The sequence below is a fragment of the Talpa occidentalis genome, unplaced genomic scaffold, assembly GCF_014898055.3.
Source record: "Talpa occidentalis isolate TD23 unplaced genomic scaffold, MPIMG_talOcc4v2.1 talOcc4.3, whole genome shotgun sequence".
Taxonomy (NCBI): Eukaryota; Metazoa; Chordata; class Mammalia; order Eulipotyphla; family Talpidae; genus Talpa; species Talpa occidentalis.
Genome location: NW_023603184.1, coordinates 93,837,562 through 93,860,290, shown reverse-complemented (window position 1 = coordinate 93,860,290; position 22,729 = coordinate 93,837,562). Strand labels below are relative to the sequence as shown.

Here is a 22,729-nt window from a genome sequence, read left to right as displayed (position 1 = left end):
CTAAACTCAAAGTTGAATCCTACACTCTTTCTATCACATTAGGCTAAACTTACACTGATCACAAAGTAATTCTACTTCTAGGAATATACATGTTTTCAAAGGATATTTACTTCAACACTGTATATAAACTGAAAGATAGGATTCAGTCATTAAAAAAAGAAGGAAATCTTGCCAGTTGCACATGGATGGCCCCCAAAGGCATTATGCAAAGTGGCTGAAGTCAGAGAGAGGAAAAAAAAACCCAAATACTATACCTATATGTGGACTCTAAAACAAAACAAGCTCATAGATAACAGAGAACAGACTTATGACAGCCAGAGCAGGGAAATGAGGGAAGGGTGGGCAAAATGAGTGATGGGGTTAAAAGCTACAAACTTGCAGCTATAAAATAAGCCATGCATGTAATATACAGCATGGTGACAATAATTAAAATATATACTGCATATTTGAAAGTTACTAAGAGATCTTAAAAGTTCTCATTACAAGAATAAAACACTTATAAAAGACAGGAAACAACCTAACTGTATCTCAATAGAGGGCTGGCTAAATAAATCATGAATTAAAATGAAATAGCAAATAATCATTTAAAGAAAACAGAGAAGCTATATAAATAGGGATATGAAATGGGTTAATTCTTCAGGCTATACTATTAAGAATGCATATTGCATTGTCTGATATAATATTCACTGGCCACAAACAGCTATTTAAATATGTTATCTAAAATTAAGTAAAAATTTAAATATTTAGTTCCTCAGTCAAAAACCCCACATTTCAAGAGCTCGGTTACCACATGTGACTGACTAGTGGCTACTACACTGGGCAGCTAGGTACAATACACTTACATCCTCACAGCAAGTTCTGTTGGACAGCACTGATAGAGAATATCTTTGGAAGAACTGAAAGAAAATGGCAACGGTTGTTTCTAGGGAAGAGCACAAAAATGGCAAGGACACTTACTCAACATTTATACCTTCTGAACTCTATAACTTGTCACATACTACCTATTTAAAAATACCTTGTTTAGTTGTCAAAACCTTGATATCTGCTAGTGACAAGCACAGCATTTCCAAGGCATAACAGTGAGAGGCTAATAAAAATCATCTCTTCAAGACTTCCTAGAATTAGTCCTGATGACTGTCCTAACTTCACTAAGAATTCATCTATTCACAAAACTAATTTGTTATTTCTAAGGAAGTAAGGGAACAGAGACAACAAAAGAAAAATGCTTACAACACATGAAAGTAGCTGTGGTCAAAAGGCATGTTCTTATGAGGTCTTATTGTCACATCTGTTTTTCTTTTTATACTTCCATTTAATGCTTTTAAAAGAAGCTTCTTAAAATCAATAGTCTTTCAGTTCTGAAATCACTTCTCCCCATCCCTAATATGTTATTTCTTCAACTTCCACGACTGTAAAGGGAAAACTTGTTGCTTAATCAATGTTATTTACTAATTTCTAGAGATTTTTGTAAGAAGAGGGAATAAAAATAGCAAGGACACTTATTCAAACTTCTGAATTCTGTAACATATCACATACCACCAAACCTTTGAGAAGGTAAAAAGAAAAAAAAGAAAAAAAAAAAAAACACCAAAAAACAGAGTGACCAGGTATTCCAAAACAACAAACAACACATTTGAATTGATACTCCTCTCATTGAGAAGATCAGCTGGGAGAGGCTGAAGGGCCTGATAATGTAGCAAATGTAGCAATTGCTTAAAATCTATCCTGGAAGAAACATGAATAGGAACAAGATCTCAAATTATCAACTTCTGCACATTCACACTGCATTCTCATTTTCCCTTCCTCATCCATGAATCTCAGTCTCTGTATAGATCTAGCTCCAGAGCATGGCTTTTCATCCTTGTGCAATACATACTGCCTTTCACAATGAGTTTGGGCAGGTCAGACAAAAAGCCAAGCTAGCAGTGTACAAGAGGCAAAGGCGATGAATTAATCCCCACACAGACTGGTGACCAGGAAGCCTGGCCAAATTTCAGGTATCTAGGTTTGTGGGAAAAGAGGAAAAGCACTTACCAGATAGGAATGTCATTCAGAGATAACAGTATCTAATCATATCTATAAAAATTTGAGGAAGCTGACTTACTAAAGACTTCCTACAAAATAGAAGACCAAGTAAGGAAGATGTGACATAGTATGAAAGGAAATAGTATTATTTACAGAAATTTGTGTTTTCAAGTCATTATTAAGTAAATTTTTAAAAGTAAAAATAACCAGTAAGTAATTTAAATCCTTAAAAATCTATAGGACACATGTTAAAATCATTTCACACAACTGCTACATGTAAAAAAATACAATACTTGCATGGCCTTAGATTACTACATATTTATTTAAGGGAGTGATACATTTGAAAATGAGTTTAAATTAATGAAAAAGTGCAAGAAACTTGCCAATGTGTGCCAGCTCCATGGCCACAGGCAATGAGCATCGCCCGCCTGTGCCAGTCAGATCACCAACCAACATTTCTCTGAAGACTAAAAGAAGCTGTTAACACTCTGGTTTAATCTCAGCACAGGCCAGAGAAGCAGATTAAGCAGAACTTTACATCAGTGGCAGGTCTCCCAAGTTCTCTTGATGCCACAGAATTCATAAGTGGGATCAGTATGTTCTAAAAAAACATGGAACTGGCAAAAGGAAAAAAAGGTTCCACAGCATCAAGCAGTGTAATACTTGAAACCTCATCATCAAAGTGACAGTTTTCAAGTGCCATTTATGATGCCCTAGTCTGGAAACATCCCAGCTAACCCATCTGATCAACAATTTCACAGATGGAAGCACTTGATGGCTAATTGGCAAGTCTATTATTCAAATAAAACAGCTCTCTGCACCTCTTCTTTCATTATTACAAATCAAGGTAGAACAAGACTGGTCATTCAAATTAGCTTAATAAGAGAGCCTCTTTTCCAAAATAATTTTTTTAATGTAACAACTCATTTGGCAGTTAGTTTAGAGCACTAATCAGTTTCCGATAGTAAGAAAAATGTTTTATGAGCTAAAAAAAAAAAACCTTCTTTAAAAAGTTGTACTGTTTGTATCCTATACCTTTATCAGTGTCAAAATATACATTATGATAGAGAATAAAATGAATGAAATATTCACTGATTCCTGAAATTTTCTTAAAACATGGACGAAGTATTACATGTCAGAATAAAGACAAAGCCCTCTCAAATATTTTAGGCTTCTAAAAATTTTCAAAGTAAGCATCTTACTCTTCATCTACATTTTGCAATAAAAATTTAAGACTATTTAAGGTTTTTTTTCATTTATGAAGCAAGAGGCCAGCGACAACACTATAGATACTAACTACCTGAGGAAGTGTTGATGATGTGGAATGGGTTTTGGTACGAGAAAGATTTGTGTTCCAACTCTAGCTCCACTTCTTGTTAGTTCCATGTCTCCACCCTATAATGCAGAAATAATTATTCCTTCCCATGTAGGATGCTGTGAGGATTAAGTGAGGATATTAAATACATAAAACACCTCAGATCAAAACATGGGAGGTACTCAGTATTAATCCCCTTGCCTCTCACACCCTCACCCATCCACTTCTATAAATTCTACAGGGGAATCCTGATACAATTATCAAACAACATGGGTTCTCTTAATGGATTCACACATTTGCTCTAGATCCCACTGACAATGACATTCCCTATGCAGAGTATCTGACTCTCTCCCTATAGTATAACTACAATTTTCATAGCACGCTGAAAGAACTCAAAGAAGAGTCACAGAAAGACGAAGATATAAAATATCTAAAGATCTCATTTAGTCTACTGAATAGGAATTATGTATAGTAACCAGAACCTGCAAATGGAAAGGAAATGGAAGACAAGAACTGTAAGGCAAACTAATATAAAATCAAACTATGAAAAATCAAAATCCCCTCCCTATTGTGATACAGCTATACACAGACACAAATACACAGACACAGAGATGCTGATATAGATATATGGGTAACAAAATGCATTCTACTAAGTAATGAAAGATTCCCAGGTAGTAAAAGAACATATTTTCTCAAGAACAGAAAGGGACGTTTCCAAAACTAGGTTTTGCCTATTTTTGATAAGCATTTTGCTCCTAGTTACCAACTCTGATGTCTACAACACTAGGGAATAAGGAACAACTTAAAACAGCTACCACAGGCAGGTAAAAACATTATTAAGTAAAAAAAAAAAAAAAAAAGAGGAAATGTATATACAATGTTTAAGAGAAAAGTTTAACTTTCATAATCATTAATTTACTCTTTTATTATCACAGATTCCTCCCCATTGTGTATGACACAGGCATTTAGTCTCCTGAAGAGAGGAGCCTGTGAATCACTGGCAACAGTTTGAAAAGCAGCACTGGGAGGCTGCCCAGTAGAGACCGCTGGCCTGCTCTGGTGGCAGTCTTCCAGGACACTGAACCCAAATTAGCATCCCACAAAGAACCACCTTGAATGTGTGTTATGGGAGAGAACACCAGTCCTGTCTGCCCAGTCCAAACAATAACATGAGCTGAAAAACGGGAAGTTATACTGTACAAGTTGAAGACTGGAAACCCCAAGATCAATGTACCAAATGAGCACAGTATCCAGTAAATTAAACATGTAAAACAGTGCTGAGAATAGGGAAGGAAAAGACTGGATTTTTATGGTAACATCCCATACAGTTAACATATTGAGATGATACTATATCTTAGACTGCTACATTAGACAGAGGCAATTTGTCTTATTTCTCATCTCATATATTCTTGTACCAAAAATAGCACCAGATGTTATAGTTACCATAAACTTGGACTTCAAATTTTAAATCTTAACATTTCATTTTTCCTCATAATTTTGGTTTTCTCTTTCATCGAATGTGATTAAATCTGTGAGACAGTTTCACTGTAATTAAAAATACACCACTGGGCTTCCCCTGGTGGCGCAGGCGGTTGAGCGCTGCACTATGAAGCTGTCCGCAGCCTCTGCAGCGCCAGTTTATCCTGGCCGCCCCGTGAGGGTCCCACATGGCCCAGCAGACCTCTCCTGTCGCGCCTGCTGCTCCCCTCAGCAGTGTATTTCGTCAGTCTGCCTGTTCTGTTCCCGCTCTGTCTCTGGTGAATCCTCTCACCCTCCCGCGCATCTGGCCTATACCCTGGTTCTTGTATAAATAAATAAATCTTAAAATAAAAAAAATACACCACTGCTTTTCTTATGTTCCAAAGAATCCAAACAAAGTTATTCATGGTAATTAAATATTAAAGTAGAAATTTAACATTCACAAATATCAAAGATCTTTCCCCTTGGAAAACCAGTTGCAATTAGAATGTTAAAAAATGACACAGAAAAACAATAAAGCCCCATGAAGAATTTGTTTCCGTTTTACTTTTTTGAGACTTCTCAGAAATACTACATTTTTCATGTGGGTTTAATGTCTGCCCAGAAGAAATATACTATAACAACCAGAAAGAATATGCTCTAATTAGCTTGCTTTTGACCCAACCTCTTTCTTAAGTTTCTACTATAGAAACATCAGCTCAAGTACACAAATAGAATGATTATGAACTATACTTTTAGAAGTATAGTTATCTCATAACAAGGGCAGCAAATAAAAAAAAAAAAAGAGGCATCTTGTATTTGCTCTGTATTGTGTTTCTAACGCAAAAATCACTATTTATTTGTAATTAAACAAAGAAATGAAACAATTAAAATTTAGTGACCCATCTCTACTTCTTAATAGTAAGAAATATGATCACATACCTACCAATATTTAGAAAGGCTCTTTGTAAATGTTCAAAGGATACTCAAAAAGTCAAAGAGAACAAGTAACCAGAAGCATGCATCAATATATAGAAATTGCCAATATAAACAGGTTAGTGCTCAATGAACATTTTTTAAAAAAGCCACAGAAGTATTACATTCCCAGACTTCAAACTATACTACAAAGCCATTATAATTAAAACAGCTTGGTATTGAACAAAAGCAGACACCAGACCAATGGAATCAAATTGAAAACCCAGAAATAAAGCCACACATATATGGTCAACTAGTCTATGACAAAGGAGCAAAGGATGTGCACTGGAACAAGGAAAGTCTCTTCAATCAATGGTGTCGGGAAAACTGGATGACTACATGCAAAATAATGAAACTAGATTACCACCTCTAGTAGTAATCAAGAATACAAAACCAACTCAAAATGGATAAAAGACTCGAATGTAAGACCTGAAGCCATAAAATATATAGAAGAAAGCACAGGCACATCACTACATGATATATATCTCAGAAACATCTTTAATGACTCATCCCCAGAAGCAATAAAAATGAAGGAATAAACAACTGTGACTACATCAAACTAAGAAGCTTCTATTCAGCAAAAGAAGCAATAACCAAAATGAAGAGACAACCCACAAATTGGGAAAAAGTATCTGTACTCCATACAATTGATAAGGGACTGACATCAAAGATCTACAAAGAGCTTACACAACTCAACAAAAACATGGCAAACAATCCTGTCAAAAAATGGGCAGAAGAACTAAAAAGACACTTCTCCAGAGAGGAAATACAAATGGCTAACAGGTATATGAACAAAAGTTCAACATCACTTATGATGAGGGGAATGCAAATCAAAACCAATAAGCTTCCATCTCACACGAGTGAAAGAGAAAGGTCCATATTTAAAAAACTGGTGACAACAAATGTTGGCAAAGATAAAGGGGGAAAGAAATCCTCTTACATTGCTGCTGGGAATGCAAACTGGTCTAACCACTATGGAGCTGTGTGGAGGTTCTTCAAATTACTAAAAAATGGATCCACCACATACATGATCTAGTGATTCCACTCCTAGGAATCTACTCAAAGGATACAAAAACATTAATTCCAACCGAAACCTGCACTTCTATGTTTATTGCAGCACTTTTTACAATAGCTAGGATATGGAAACCTAAATGCCCAAAAATAGATGAATGGATCAGAGATGTGGTATATTCACACAATGGAATACTACTCAGCAATCAAAAAAAGATAAACTCGTGCTATTTGCAGCAACATGGATACAGCTAGAAGGGATTTTGCTCAGTGAAATAAGTCAGAAGGAAAAAGAAAAATAGCAGGTGGTATCACTCATAGGAGGAATACAGGGAAACCGAACAAAGCATAAAAAAAAAAACGTAAACTTGCAGGCAAACTATAATCTGAGGCATACAGTAGGGAGGGGTTAGGTAGAGGGATCAAAACTGAGGAGGGAAGCGTGCAAGGGACTATGGTGATGGTTCACAGGTGATGTGGTGATAGATTTACAGGAATTACACCTGAGAGGAAAAATCAAATATTGTACAAAAATGAACAATAGTGCAGAAAATAAAGTTTAATCAAAAGGAAAAAAAAAAGGTAAGGAGCCTCTTCTAAATGCCTGCTGTAGTAAATAAAGGTTTTATTATAAATGTGACAAGTATAAAGATTAATTGTATACATTAATCTATGTTTGGTTTAAGTCACATCAGAATCACTTTAGTAGATACACAACAAAAATAAAAACTTAATTGTAACTTATTTTAAAATCATACTGTAGTTGCTTCTTGTCTCTGCTCCCATTCTTGTCATCTTTGGTCTCATCTCCAGAGTATCCTGGTTCTTTAAAAATGTTACATCTGATGAACATTAACATCCTTGCTAAGACACTTGAATACACTTGAATGAATGTTCTACAAGGCCAATACACTTGAATGAATGTTCAAGGCCCTACATGATCTTGTCACTGATATCCTAGTCTCTCCTAATCTACTGTTATCCTCTTTAATTCCAAGACTACGGTAGAATATGGAACATCTTAGTGAGGCAAAAGAAAAAAATACTGAAAAAGCCTAACTGGTACAACTCTGCCTTCAATTACCATTTCCCTAATACATAGTAGGTTGAGTATCTTTTTATTTATTTTTTTAAAGATTTATTTATTTATGCATACAAGAGCTGGGGTACAGGCCAGAGATGTTGGGGGGGGGTTTGAGAGGATTCACCAGAGACAGAGCAGGGAACAGAACAGGCAGACTGATTGAAATACACTGTTGAGGGAAGAAGCAGGCGAGACAGGAAAGGTCTGCCGTACCATGCACCTCCCCAGCCCGGGATAGAACTCGTGCTGCAGTGGCTTTGGCTAGTTTCATAGTACTGACACCTAAGGTAGGCCCCACTGAGTATCTTTTAGTATGCTTGGCAATTCTTGCTCTACGAATTATGGTTTCATGTTTTCTTTTAAGGTTGTCTTTTTTGAATTACAGATTAAATGTGTTGCAAATTATCTTCTCTCCTATTGTTTCTCTTTTATTTCTATTATCTTTGTTGGAACAAGAGTCAAATATTGAGGCAGTTACATTATCACTCTTTTCTTCTGAATTATGTTTCCTACCGTGAGATCCTAAAGACATAAAATTTTCTTTCAAAAAAAATTGGGGGGTTAGTTTCTGCATGTTTAGCATGTTCACAACTAATTTATATTATCCTTATAAAAACCATTTAAGATAGGTATTTTTAATTCATTTTAAAGATATGGCAAGTGAATTTTTAATTATTTCTTGTTGGGATTAAATACACACAACATAAAATTTGCCACTTTAAAAAACACATTTCTAAATGTACAGTTTTGTGCATTTTCAGTACATTCATATTATCAAATATCACCATCACACATCTCCAGAGCTTTTTCATCTTCCCAAACTGAAACTCTGAATCCAATTAAACACTAATTCCCCACTCTGCCACACCCCCAACCTCTGGTAACCACCTTTCTACTTTCTGCCTTTATGAATCTGATTTTTTCCATATATATGTAGAATAATACAGTATTTGTCCTCTCATTTAACATGAAGTTCTCAAGAGTCAACTATATTTTAGCATATGTTAGAATTTCATTCCAGTAACGCTGAATAATAGTCCACTGACTATTTGTAGCACATTTATTTATCCATTCATTCACTGATAGATATTGGTGTTCTTTCCATCTTTTGCTGGTATGGGTAATAATGACATGAGCATTGGTGTAAAAATATCCATTTGAGTCCCTGTTTTCAATTCTTTGGGGTATAGATATCAAGAGACAGAATAGTGGGACCATATGGCAATTTTATGTTTAATTTTTTGAGGAACCACTGTACTGTTTTTCACAGGGCTCATACAATCCGACATTTTTACTAAAAATGCACAAAGGTTCCAATTTCTTTACATCCTCACCAACACCTGTCATTTTCTAGCTTTTTTGGATAATAGCAATCCTAAGAAGCATGTCTTCCAAAATAATAAAATTTGATTTTCACAAGTAGGTTTTCAATCTATTTGGTGTACAGAATAGGGGAGGAATCTAAATTAGTTTTCCTCTGAAAAGATACACAAATAAGTAAAATGAAATAAAATAAATTTGTGATCCCCCCATTTGTAAAGTCACTTGTTTCACTATCATTTAATTAATAGGACTCTACCTCCCCACTACTTTTTAATATCATGTCTATCACCAATCAAGTACTCATATATGCAAGTCTATTTCTCAGTTTTTTGGGGAAAATATTGATCTACCTGACTATCTCTACACCAACCTGAGTCATACTACTTGAGTCACTCATTACTAAAATATATTTTGATATTTGGCACAGCAAGTTTCTTTATCCTTTGTAAGGATTTCATGGCTATTCTTAAACAGTTTTCTCTTACATGAATATAGAAATGGTTTTCTAATTCCACAGAAATTCTGGTTGGTATTTTTACGAAACTACATCGAATTTATGATTAATTGGAGAGAACTGGGACGTAATATTTATTTAGAGTCCTCATCCATGGAAATGGTACAATTTCTCCCATTATCCCAGTCATTTTCCCAGTGTTAAAGTTATCCTTTCTATAAAGCAGTAGACCAGGGCCTCCCTGGGTGGTCCAGGGGGTAAGTCTTAGCACTACCACTGAAACAGGCCTCCAGAGGCAAAGGCACCTGAGTACCATCCCTGGCCAGGGAGCTAACCCACATGGCGCAGCAGACCTCTCCTGTTTTGCCCAGTGCTCCCCTTAACAGTGTATTTCAGTGGATCTGCCTGTTCTACTCCCCACTCTGTCTCTAGTGAATCCACTCACCCCTCCCCCTGCACCTCTGGCCTACACCACAGTTCTTCGACATGAAAATAAATAAAAAAATAAAAATCTTACAATAAAGGAGTAATTCTACTTTAAGGTCCATCATAGGAAACCAGAAAAAGTTATTAGTTACATATACAAAATCCATGTTGTGTGGAGTTGGGAGTTATAACAAAATAGATGATTCATGAAATTAGTTTTTAAAATCTAGTCACCTAAAGTCCCTCCAAATGTAGCTTGCACCTCACTATTTTCAGAAAGCCTTTTCTGACTATTCACCTATGCAATTTTCCCTTATGTTTGTACCTGGAAACTACTGAGGTCTGTATCAGAAAGATATAAACTGATGACTCACAGGTAATACACTCCTGCATATATGCAGTTACTTCTGCATAATGTTTCTATAAAAAAAACTGGAGACAAAAAATTGGGTATTTAACACATACACACACAAAAGCACACGATTTCTGACTTTGCTTTAAAACTTAAAGAATATCATCTCATTCAGGCACCAACCTAAGAGAGACTCCATATCTATGATTCCTTGTTTATGACAGCAAATAAATCAGATTCAAAATGCTTCCACCTAAAAGTGTCCTCTTAATTCCCAACTCATATTATTTTAGTCAAAGCAAAATCATGAGCAGGCTAACTTCAAAAATGATGACAAAATATAATTCTTTTATGTGCTTAGAAGGTTGAAAGTCAAAAATATTTCATATAAATAATGACTTTGCCTTCAATCTCTTCCCCTCTGCCTATTTTCCAAACTAAAATAACTACTCAAAAGCAGATTGAATTATCTCACAACTTGCTAAATATAAATCTTTGTGAAAACTACAATGCCTATGGGGGAAAAAGTTGAAGCACTAAGAATGATATTCAACACCTTTCATAATCTACTCCAAATTACTTTCCCAGCATCTTTTCCCATTACTTAACCTCACATAACCTATTCTCCAGTCTTTCTGAATGTTTTGGTATATATTCGCAAATTTAGCTCAAATATCATCTCCTCCATTCAGTATCATTTTCTCTTTTTGTAGATAAAAAATAAACCCTAAATCTACTAACATATCACATTATTTTTTTTTTTCAGTATTTCATCACAAGTTTTATTTGATAGTTTTGATTCAGATAAAGCTCTTAATAGAGATAAATCAAACAGTTTTCAAGTGTGAAGTATAATGCATAATGCCTGCAGATCTCTTGTTTAAAAAGTGAGGTGAAATGAACTATCTTGAGACATTCATTATTCTCAGAATAGAGTACTTTGATGTATAGAGCAAAAATTTGTGATAATTGTGTTCATTAAATATTTAAATGTGAACTTATTTTTTTTTAAATAATAAATTTTATTTTTATATTCCCCATACAATTGCAGCCCCCCCATTCTGACCCCAATCCCTCCCCTCCCACCCCGCCCCCTAAAAGTGTCTCTGGTTCGTAGTTTTTTGTTGATTTTGATTTTCACTTTCTTATAGTTATTCGTTTTCCTGGTCCCTTATTTAAGTTTTCTAGATTCCTGCTATGAGTGAGACCATCCGGTATTTTTCTTTTTCATTTTGGCTTATTTCGCTGAGCATGATCCCTTCCAGTGCCATCCATGTTGCTGCAAATTGCATGTGTTTATCTTTTTTGAATGCTGAGTAATATTCCATGGTATATATGTACCACATCTTCTTGATCCAGTCATCTATTTTAGGGCATTTGGGTTGTTTCCAAAGCTTAGCTATTGTAAACAGTGCTGCTATAAACATAGGGGTGCAGGTGTTCTTTGGAATTGATGTTTCTGTGTCCTTTGGGTAAATACCTAGGAGTGGAATTGCTGGATCATATGGAAGCTCTATGTTTAGTAGGTCCAGAAATCACACAGCTCTCCACAGTGGTTGGACCAGTTTGCACTCCCACCAACAGTGCAGGAGAGTTCCTTTTTCTCCACACCCTCGCCAACATTTGTTGTTGCTAGTTTTTTTAATATGTGCCATTCTCACTGGTGTAAGATGGTATCTCATGGTAGTTTTGATTTGCATTTCCCTGATGACAAGTCATATCACATTATTTATAATGAACACTAATATTTAGTTATTCAGTGTAACTGCCACATTATGTACCAGGCCTTTAAAACATAATTTATATGTGTCTACTAAAATACAAGGACCCTAGGTTAAGCAATGACATTTTTATCTATCTTAGTATTCCCTATGGCTAATACCTGAAAACACTGGCCTAACATTCAAATACTGATATTTTACATAAGTTTCATGTACTTCTATGCTTTAACTTGACTGTTTCTAAAGTTAAAATGGACCCAGAGATTTAAACTAAAACTGTTAGACACTGAAAATTATACTTGGGCTATGCCCATCTCTTGAGTTTTGTCTTCACGGCTTTGGAAATAGTTCTAGTCCAATCAAGCAGCCAAATTACAACCGTAAATGTTTTTAATAGAATCACCTTACATGTTTAGTAATTTCAGTTTAAAAGCACTCTTCAGGGTCTTCCTGGTGGCATAAAGGGTTAAGACGCAACCTTTGAAGCTATCTGCAGCCACTGCAGCATGAGTTCAATCCCCGGCCAGGGAGCTACTCACATGGTACAGCAGACCTCTCCTTATTCACCCGCTGCTCCCCTCAGCAGTGTATTTCAGTCAATTCACCTGTCCTGTTCCCTACTGTCTTTGGTGAAACCTCTCACCCCCCATACCTCTGGCCTATACCCCTGTTCTCGTATACATAAATAAATCGTTAAAATAAATGCACTCTTCAGTTTAAAAGCAATTTAAACACTTGAATTTAAAGTTATTAGTTTACAAATTTAAATAGTTCAAATAAAACATTTGTTTCCACTTTAAATCACTGGTAAGTTATATTGAAGTACGAAACTATGGAAAGATTCCATGACTTTAGCTTATCATTTTTCAAGTTTTAAAATCTAAAAAATGTAATATTAAAAAAAAATTTTAAGTTCTTTTGTAGATATGGACACCAAGATGAAAAACTAGATAAAGTTACCATGATAAAGCTAATAGAAGAGAAAGTTTTACGAAAGATTATAAACAGTGTGGAAATTAAAGTCTAGCTAAAAAAGCATTAAAACCAGGCCGATAGATTTGCCAACTTGAACAATTCCTGCTTAAAGGAGGTCAGAATATAGTCTCATTAGAGTCAATAGAAGTAAGAAAGTAGAATATGTAAGCGTAAGCTATTACTTACAGAATTCTAGAAATAATTCTAGAAATAAATGAAAGGAAAGGGTAAATGGTAGGATGCAGTGAAGTTCTACTGTATTTTGGATACAGGAGATGTAAACATCTTTGCAGGGAAAGGGGTAGGTACAGATAAAGCAACATTTTAAAAAAAGATGTAATCAGAGAATAAATGGAAGGACTAGGTTGAAAAGAGACAGGTGGCTGCTAGTCAGAAAAAGTTAAGAATCCTGAGAATGGATGAGAGAACTGTGTTCTGCTCCTATCCTATGTTTAACAAGGGCCACTTGCAAATTTACCAATAAGTGACCTACCCCTATTTACAAGGAAAAACTGCCTTTTCCGTTAAATGGTAAAGCACTAATACTTCCCAAAGATTTTTGGAGGGAGAAAACAAATTATGTCTCCTTTTCTAATTTTTATTGGCTGCTATGCATAATCTACTAGGAAAAGTAGCTATTATCATTCTAAAATGTTATTCCTATTCATTCAAAAATAATATATTTAGCATTTCATGTTAGTCAAGTATTAGATTAACTACATTTTAAGAAAAAAATTAATTGTTGAATAGTTAGTATTTGATAAAGGAGATATCACAGAAATAATAGCCCTACAAATTATTTCCTTTTAGGTTTGTCATCTAATTGGGGAGATAAACCATACACACAAAATGACAGATTCTTAAGCAACATATTTTTAAGTTAAAATGAATATACAAACTGAGGACAGAGGGGCTGATAAAATGGAGGAAAAGTAAGGAACGGTTGTTGAACCAATATTTAGTTTTCCACTTAAGGCAAAAGTTTGCAGTGTTCACTGATATGTGATATAGTTCAACTGGAAGTCAATAAAGCCATTATTTCATGTTAAGCAACTTCTGAGTATGGATTTCCAGCATGGACACAGAATTTATTACATCAAAAACTTAAACATAATTTACAGGTAAATTATGTATTATCATTGTTATTACTAGTTTCAGAGTAGAGAAGTTAGCTAGAATGTTTTCAAAAGTATGGAAGCAGTTTTGGGGGTCAAGTTCAAAGGGCTTTAGGCCTCTTCAGAGAATGGATTACATAGCTTACAAAAATGAAGGACCATGAAGAAATAGGCTGCCAGTAAATGAACATGAGAAATATCCAACACTAACAAAAGTAAATTAAAAATAACTGAAGTGTACACAAGAATGCTATATAGAATTACAAAATGATTTCAACTTTCTAAAAGGAATTATTAGTCATAAATCACGATAGACCTAATCAAAGAATGCTTGTAAAAGGCCTCTAAAACACTGAAAATTTAATGAAGTCTCAAACAAAACTGTTTCTTACACAAAATAAAGACTACTTTGGGGACCTCCCTGGTGGCGCAAAGGGTTAAGTCTCAGCACTATCAAGCTATCAGCAGCCACTGCACAAGTTTGAGCTTGAGCCCAGGCCAAGGAGCTGACCTACATGGCACAGCAGACCTCTCCTGTCTCTCCTGCTGTTCCCCTCAACAGTGTATTTCAGTCAATGCGCCTGTTGTGCTTCCCACTCCATCTCTGGTGCATCCTTTTACCCCCTCTCCCCTGCACCTCTGGGCTGCATCCAGTTCTTGTATGCATAAATAAAAATAAATCTTTACATACAGACTACTTTGAATAAAGACAAAGTCATTGATAGTGACACAGAAGTGAGGGAAAGCTGGAAACTAAAGAGGTTAAATAGGTAGGTTATAAAATAATCCCAAAATTTGGTCATAAAACAATACATTACAAAAAAGTCTCAGGAAAGAAACAACAGTCATCTCTTCTGTGAATGAAGGACTAGAAAGATAACTAGTGTAAAACTCTAAAGAGGCAGAATTTCTTCTTTAGTTAAAAGCAGATAGCATATCCTAGGAGAAAAGTTCCATTTGCCCAACAGCATGGAACAAGATAAATAATAATATTAAAGCAACTGAAAATTCAGTTAATTTTAATAAGAACAGAAAAGAAAACATATAGCAATTTTTTAAAAAAATGATATAATACCTATTAATTCATAATTACTAGAAGGAATTTATTGTTGGTTAAGACTATACAAACATTCTATGGTTCAGTTTCTGGAATTCACCAAGAGTTGAAAAACTACATGCCATGTTTACTTTCTAATATATTATCTCTAAAGTCTACATATATTGCAAACCCAGAAACAAGATATTTTGCATCAATTTTTTTAGTAAAAGACAATTTTGATAATCTCATATAGCCCCAATTTTTAAATTAAAACAGAGAGAAAATTTTTATTCCTAAGAGAAAATTAATTGAAAATGTTCTCCACACTTTACTTAGTGTTGCAATATAGCAACCAGCAATAGGTAAATTCTTACCATTAGGTTATTTCTGAGTCAAGTTTCTTTGGTGTGATTTTTTTTTTTTTTTTTTTTTTGGATAACTAAAGAAAGGCATATAGTTTACAAAGAAATACTGAGAGTCTATATACTAACCTGGCCCAGTCCAGGCATACCTCCTCCAAGTCTAAGAAGTCTGTCCATATTTCTAGAAAACAGAAACAAAGGAAAACGTTCCTAAGCACAAAAGTGTTTACTCAATTGCTATCTATATAATTCACCTTCAGTCACTCAGTATGTCAAAAATATTGGTGGTAATTACAACACAACATCAGACTTCCTGTTAATTAACACCACATATTAATTCAAGAAGCTGTCTTCCATGCTAATTAACAGACCTTATTTTACTGCTTTGGTTTTGGGTTATCCCCAGTTTTAAAGACAAGCAATCTTAGCATACTTTCAAAACTTTGCTATCATTAAGTTAATTATATTTTCTCATTGTTATCTAATAAAGTACCTGTACGAGGAAAAAGTGCCTGAAATGCTTATCATATGTATGATTGAATTTCCTTCAATTTGTCCAGAGTGTACAAATAAAAATCCTCACTTTTAAATTAAATTTTAACATCCTCATTAGTAAGTTCTGTGCTAATTAACTTACAGCTTGTCAGTTATCATCAAAACTACATGTGAAAGACATTGTGAGCAGATTATGGATCTCTGAATTAGCATCAAAGGCTTTTAAAAAACGAACTCATTATACTAAAAGAAATGTAAAGTAAACATTAACTGCATTAAGATAGTGTTCTAAAACCTACACAGATATTTCGTGTTTTTTCAGATGTTGTGGACACACACATCTCTTTCACTACAGAAATTGAAAACTGCTGTTCTCAATTATAACTTTAGAGTTAATCAATACAAAGAGAATTAACTTCGAAACATCAATTTAATATGTTTTTTATATGTGGGATAATTACAGGAAGGCATTCTCCTAAACTTAAAAAACTCCCAGAAATTAAAGAAAAGAAATAGTAATTGTACTGATATCACTTCAAATACAGAAAAAGGAGGAATAAAATTGTAAAAATTAATATAAACACAAATGCTTTAAACATGACAATGATACGGCTTTGTTCTATTTGAAAATTGCTACTGTGCCTTAAAATTCTTCTCCCTAAGGATATACTTTAGAAAATGATACTATTATAAATTACATTCTAAATTAAATGCTAACAAATTAGTTGAGTCATTTGTCCATATTGCCATATATATTGGTATATATATTGCCCAATCATATTTGTTGACTTCACTAACAATTTAATCCTGTGCATTTATATAACAATGTTAATATTGCAAGCTTTATTAAAGTTCATATATAGAAAAGTGCACAAATGATATTGCCATAGAATCTTCACCATGTGAAAACAAATATCCATCACCTACCTAAATGAAACAGAACATTACTGGCCTCTACTATCACCTCTCATGCTCCTTTCCCAGGTCTACTAACCTGCTAAAGGTAGAATTCTATCTTCTAACAGCAAAAATTAATTTTGCCATTTTTGAATTCTATATAAATGTAATATACAAAAAGTACTTTTTGTAATATACTTTTTGTTTCATTTGCTTCAGTCAACAAGTTTGTGAGATTCATAATGAATAAACATTTAAAAAAATGAAAAGACACATAAGAAAATTTATTAATCCAGGCAAAATTTCTGTTTCATAACCTTAACTGATCCTCCTAATAGCAACATTACATATAAGATCTCCATGAAATTCTCATTAAAATTCCTCAAGTATGGCATTCAATACATTTTTCAAAGGCTGTAGAAAGAAGAACAAAAAAGTCCTGTGTATTTTAAAATGTTAAAGACATTTCTCAAGAATATATTATCAAAGGAAAAAAATTCTTTTGGACCACTTCAAACTTAAAAAACAAGTGGAAAAAAGGAAACAACATGCAGTATACTTTAGACATTATATATATTCCAGGCCAAAGTCGATTCCCAGCTGTGTTCAGTTTATCTATTCCCCCTGTGTTGTTTCTGATGACTTTACACAGACTCCAGATGCTGTGAATATACATGAGCTATGTGGGGAGCAGAGGGAAAGAAAATCTGGCAGGTCAAACTTGTGTTTTTAGCAAAATTAGATGTCTCAGCAAACAGGAAAAAATATTTAACAAACTAAAACATTTAAGATAAAATAACCAGGTTTAATAAAAACACTAACATTTGAAAATGAAATTTACTGATAAACATTCGAATCACACCACTTTTAAAGAAGTTTAGAGAAAACAAACAAGAACACAAATGTCAGTTATCTACACGACTTCTATAAGTTCTTAAATCTGGCTATCTAGCACACAACTGCAATTTTGATGTGATAAAAAATTTTCATAAGATCTTTATATTATAGCCTGAAAGAATAGAAAAAAATAAAACACATCTTAATTCTCACCTGGTCAGTAACTACAACTCTGATGGTGTTAAGCTGGACAAATTTCTTCTGAACTCAAGCTCCTGCTAATACTGGTGGGTGTAATTTTTCACACGTATATTTTCTCTCTCTCTCCTAAAAGAAAATAAGATATAATTGTTTTGAGAATCAAGGAGAAAAAATGTTATGCCAAAAGCTTTATAAGAAGAAAAAATTCCTAAAAGTGAAATAAAAATAAAAATAGACTTCTAATGACAATTTCCTGAGAGTATGGAATGAAATAACTACACTAGGAATGGTTATAAGTTCCTTTTTTGAGCAGTTCTCATTATGTGGATTGGTATTTCATGACTTAGTCATTCTAGAGGTATTCAAAGAATAATGAGAAAATTTACTCATATTTTTAAATAGAACAAAATTCACTCTATTGCGCAATTATCTACAGGTATACTGTTCATCATTACAAATCTATGATGTAGTATAGGATCCTAGTGATGTTATTTTTCCTATATCTTAAAAGTTTGCTTTTTCATCACCCTTGGAAGTTTCTTACTTATTCCTAACTATACCAAAAATAAAGTTCCAAATGGAAGAATAAGAATTGTCCAAAATGATGCAACAGTGAAACATATTACCGTTATTCCATCACCTTTGATTCCTATTGTGCTGCCCAAAGCACTACTTCATCTTTCAAAAAGATATAAAAGGTCAGGGCCCCCCTGGTGCACAAGGGGTTAAGTCTCAGCACTATGAAGCTATTCACAGCCACTTCACCAGGAGTTGGATCCCTGGCCAGGCACATGACTGACATGGCACAGCAGACCTCTCCTGACTTGCCTGCTGCTCCCCTCAGCAGTGTATTTCAGTCAATCCGCCTGTTCTGTTCCCCACTCTGTCTCTGGTGAATCCTCTCACCCCCTACACCTCTGGCCTGTACTCCAGTTCTTATATGCATAAATAAATATATCTTTTAAAAAAGATGTAAAAAGTCAGAGACATATCTTGTCGTTCCTTGTTTAGCTTTCATTGAGCACAGTTGAGAATTCAGAATTTTTCATATTCCACCATAATGGCAAAGAAAGGAAAACTGACAGATAAAAAGTTTTAAATTATTAAGAGAATAAGATGAATGTAAAGAAACAAGTAACAACATTCTCATCTGATGTTGACAAAAGATGAAAAATGAATTGATGGTATGTATCAGGGTTTCTTAGCTTAGGAATCAATTGGTGTTAAAGACAGTTTGGCAACTCTTCAAAAGGTTCAATACAGAGCCACCATGTGACCCAGGAATTCCACTCTTAGCTACATATTCAAAAGAACTAAAAACAGGTATGCAAAACAAGTACCTGTACACACATCTTTATAACATCACAATTCACAACAGCCAAAAGATGGAAACTGCTCAAATACCCATTAAAGGATGAAAGAATAAACAAATTCTAGTGTGTATGTGTGCTTGTGTCTGTGTATACTAACTAGATACTAATTACATTTGATATGTATATATATACACACACACACACAGAGAAATGGACTATTACCCAGTTATAAAAAGGGATGAAGTACAGATACATGTTACAACATAGATGAACCTCAAAATGTTAGGTTATCTGGAAAAAGTCATGCACAAAAGGTCACATACCGTAAGACTTGATTTATATGAAATATCCAAAAAATATATATAAATCCATAGAGACAGAATGCAAATTGGTGATTGCCAGAAATTACAAGGCAAAAAAATGGAGAAACTGCTTTATGGCTAAAAGATTTTACTTCAGAATGACTGAGATGTTTTAAAACTATATAGAGGTGCTGGTTGCAACACATTATGAATGAATGTACTGAATGACAATGAACTATTCACTGTAAAATAGTTTATATTAAATTAATTTTACCTCAATACATTATTCTTTTAAAGAATCAAAAGAATGACCAATATATTCCTAAGACCAAAAAGCAAATGACACTTTATCCAGTTCAGCATTCAACAGGACATCATTATACACTATTTTACAAGAACTTGTTCTGCTGAAGACATGAGTGACCTTTCATCTTTTTTGTGGACAAATGCTGAAAGAGCTGCACACAAAGATGAACAAAAGGAAACTGATAATGCAAAAATTAAAATAAAATCACTGGACTATAACAGGTGTTTATCAATGTAAAATAAAAATGTGTTACAAGAAAGATGATGGCCATGATCTCATCAACAGAATTATTAGATGTCATTATTTTCAAAAAGTACTGCAACTGGGAATACTAAAAGTTCTTAAAAGTAGATGGTAATAATGGTTGCAAAACTAAGTGAATGTACTGAATGTCATTGAACTATATATCTAAAAATGGGAAATTTTACGTTATATATTTTTTAACACAAATACAAAACATCCCAAGTACAAGGAGAATCAGAAGAAGTGCTAAGCTAGGGTTTATCAGAGACATATATAAAATGTGGAATTGCTCTTTACATGATGGCTATACTCCAGATTTATGTATGATGAAGAGCAGTTAATTACATTCAATAAAGTTGTTTATCTGAGATACATTCCTTTCAAAAACAAATACAAAATAAAAAATTGTATTTGCTATGTTAAAACTTTATTAATATGGGGCCTCCCTGGTGGCGCAAGGAGTTAAGACACAACATATGAAGCTAACCGTAGCCACTGCAGCACGAGTTCGATCCCCGACCAGGGAGCAACTCACATGGTGCAGCAGACCTATCCTTACTCATCCGCTGCTCCCCTCAGCAGTGTATTTCAGTCAATCTGCCTGTTCTGTTCCCCACTCTGTCTCTGGTGAATCCTCTCATCCCCCACACCTCTGGCCTGTAACCCCATTCTTGTATGCATAAATAAATACATCTTTTAAAAAAATTAAAAAAAACTTTAACATTTCTAATAAAGTTTCTATTCCATTTCTAATACAGTCTAATACAGTTGCTACCCCATTATTTTTATTTCTGTATTCATAAAATGACCTAAAGTTGTAAAAAAAAAATACAATAAAAAAGGTCGACTGGTACATTTGGGAATTGGTGATGACTACCCTTCTTGGTATTATGATGGTTAAAAACTGACTGCAATCCAAGGGCCCTGGATTCATATCCTGGCTCTGACATTTATTAGCACTGTGTCCTTTAGTCAATTACTTCTCTCAACCTCAGTTTCCTCATGGGCAAAATGGATGATAGCATCCACCTCAGAGTTGTTCAGAAAATTAAAAACAACAGACATAAAAAACATTCAACATAATGCCTGGCATAAACAATGAATGCTAGCTACTATCAGCACCTATGAGCTGAGCTACAGTTCATCCAATAGAGATCCTTCTTCTCAAATAGCTAATCATTTAGTGAGTTTCAAAACACCCAATCTATTCCATAGTGATAAATTAATCACATGGGAGAGGAGGAAATTCTATTTAGCAAAGGGGTTATAAAATCAAAGTGTTATACTATTAACAAAAGAAATCATGCTTTTATTTCTTAGAAATAAAGCAATACAAAAGGCCTATGAATCTAAACCAAGTTTTTACACTTATCAAAAAGTGAACTCAAGAGTTCATTCATATGATTAACTTTATTTAAAACATTATTCGGAAATATATATGAAGTGTGTAACTATATCTAATATGTCATACATAATGTTTAGGCCAGAGGTGCAGGGGGTGAAAGGATTCATCTGAGACAGAGTGGGGAGCAGAACAGGCAGATCTCCTGAAATACGCTGCTGAGGAGCGCAGTGGGTCAGACAGGAGAGGTCTGCTGTGTCATGTGGGTCACCTCCCTGGCCAGGGATCCAAACTCATGCAGCAGTGGGTGACGAATAGCTTGACAGCACTGAGACATTAACCCCTGAGACACAGCGAGGCCCAGGCATCAGTAATTTCATAAGATTTAATTTTCTCTACTTTTTCATCACCCACCCAAGTGAATTAATATATGATTACACAGATTTGTTAGATTATGATGGAATTAAAATAAATCAGTTATCATTTATAGAAAATGTACAGAACCATGAATAACCTCAAAACACGGATCCTTCAAAATTATCTTAATCTGGATTTGGAAACTGACAATTTTTTTTTTAATTTTCAATCTTTTCACAAGGGACACTATCCAATAATTCATAGAATTCAAGCAAAATCCTGATGTCCTTTTAGCTGTTCAAGTTTATAGTTCTGTTTCTTAGTTTTGTTACTGTTTTTCTCCCCAATTTATGATGTACCTAAATACAATTACTTGATAGTAAATCCCTTTTAAACCACTCCATATTTGCGATCTTACTGTATTTCTAATTCCCCAACTCTATAATTTGTGGAACATAATTAGGAATTTATCTAATTTTCTTAAGGGCATTCTTCAGTGGAAAAGACAACATTAAATTTAATCATTTAAGTAGGATTTTGAAAGGAAGATCTCCCGCAGTTTAGAACAGTGAGGATAGAATTATAAATATCTCTTGTGCTATCTCCTAATTACAGCATTCAAGCATATTTTTTAAATACTACCTGGATATAGAAAAAGATTTGCCAAGAAATTTTGTGGCTTGCACTAAAAGAACTTACAATCTACCTAGAGAGGCGTGATATAAACCCATGAGAAAACATGGTGACAGCACAGTTGTTTACAACCAGAAAGGCTCTGGAGTCAGTGAGATAGAGATTTG

The 22,729-nt window shown here is 34.3% G+C and overlaps 1 protein-coding gene across 1 annotated transcript in view; it reads right to left on the bottom strand.

Moving 5' to 3' along the window:
* PSMD14 (proteasome 26S subunit, non-ATPase 14) overlaps window positions 1-22,729 on the bottom strand; it is a 94,108-nt gene that overhangs the window by 69,421 nt on the left and 1,958 nt on the right. The window contains exons 2-3 of the mRNA XM_037523417.2: window positions 18,078-18,191; window positions 15,765-15,816 (exon numbers count right to left, since the gene is read on the bottom strand). Of these exons, the coding sequence (XP_037379314.1) occupies window positions 15,765-15,812 (48 nt within the window). The 5' untranslated portion in view covers window positions 15,813-15,816; window positions 18,078-18,191. The remainder of the gene's footprint in view (window positions 1-15,764; window positions 15,817-18,077; window positions 18,192-22,729) is intronic.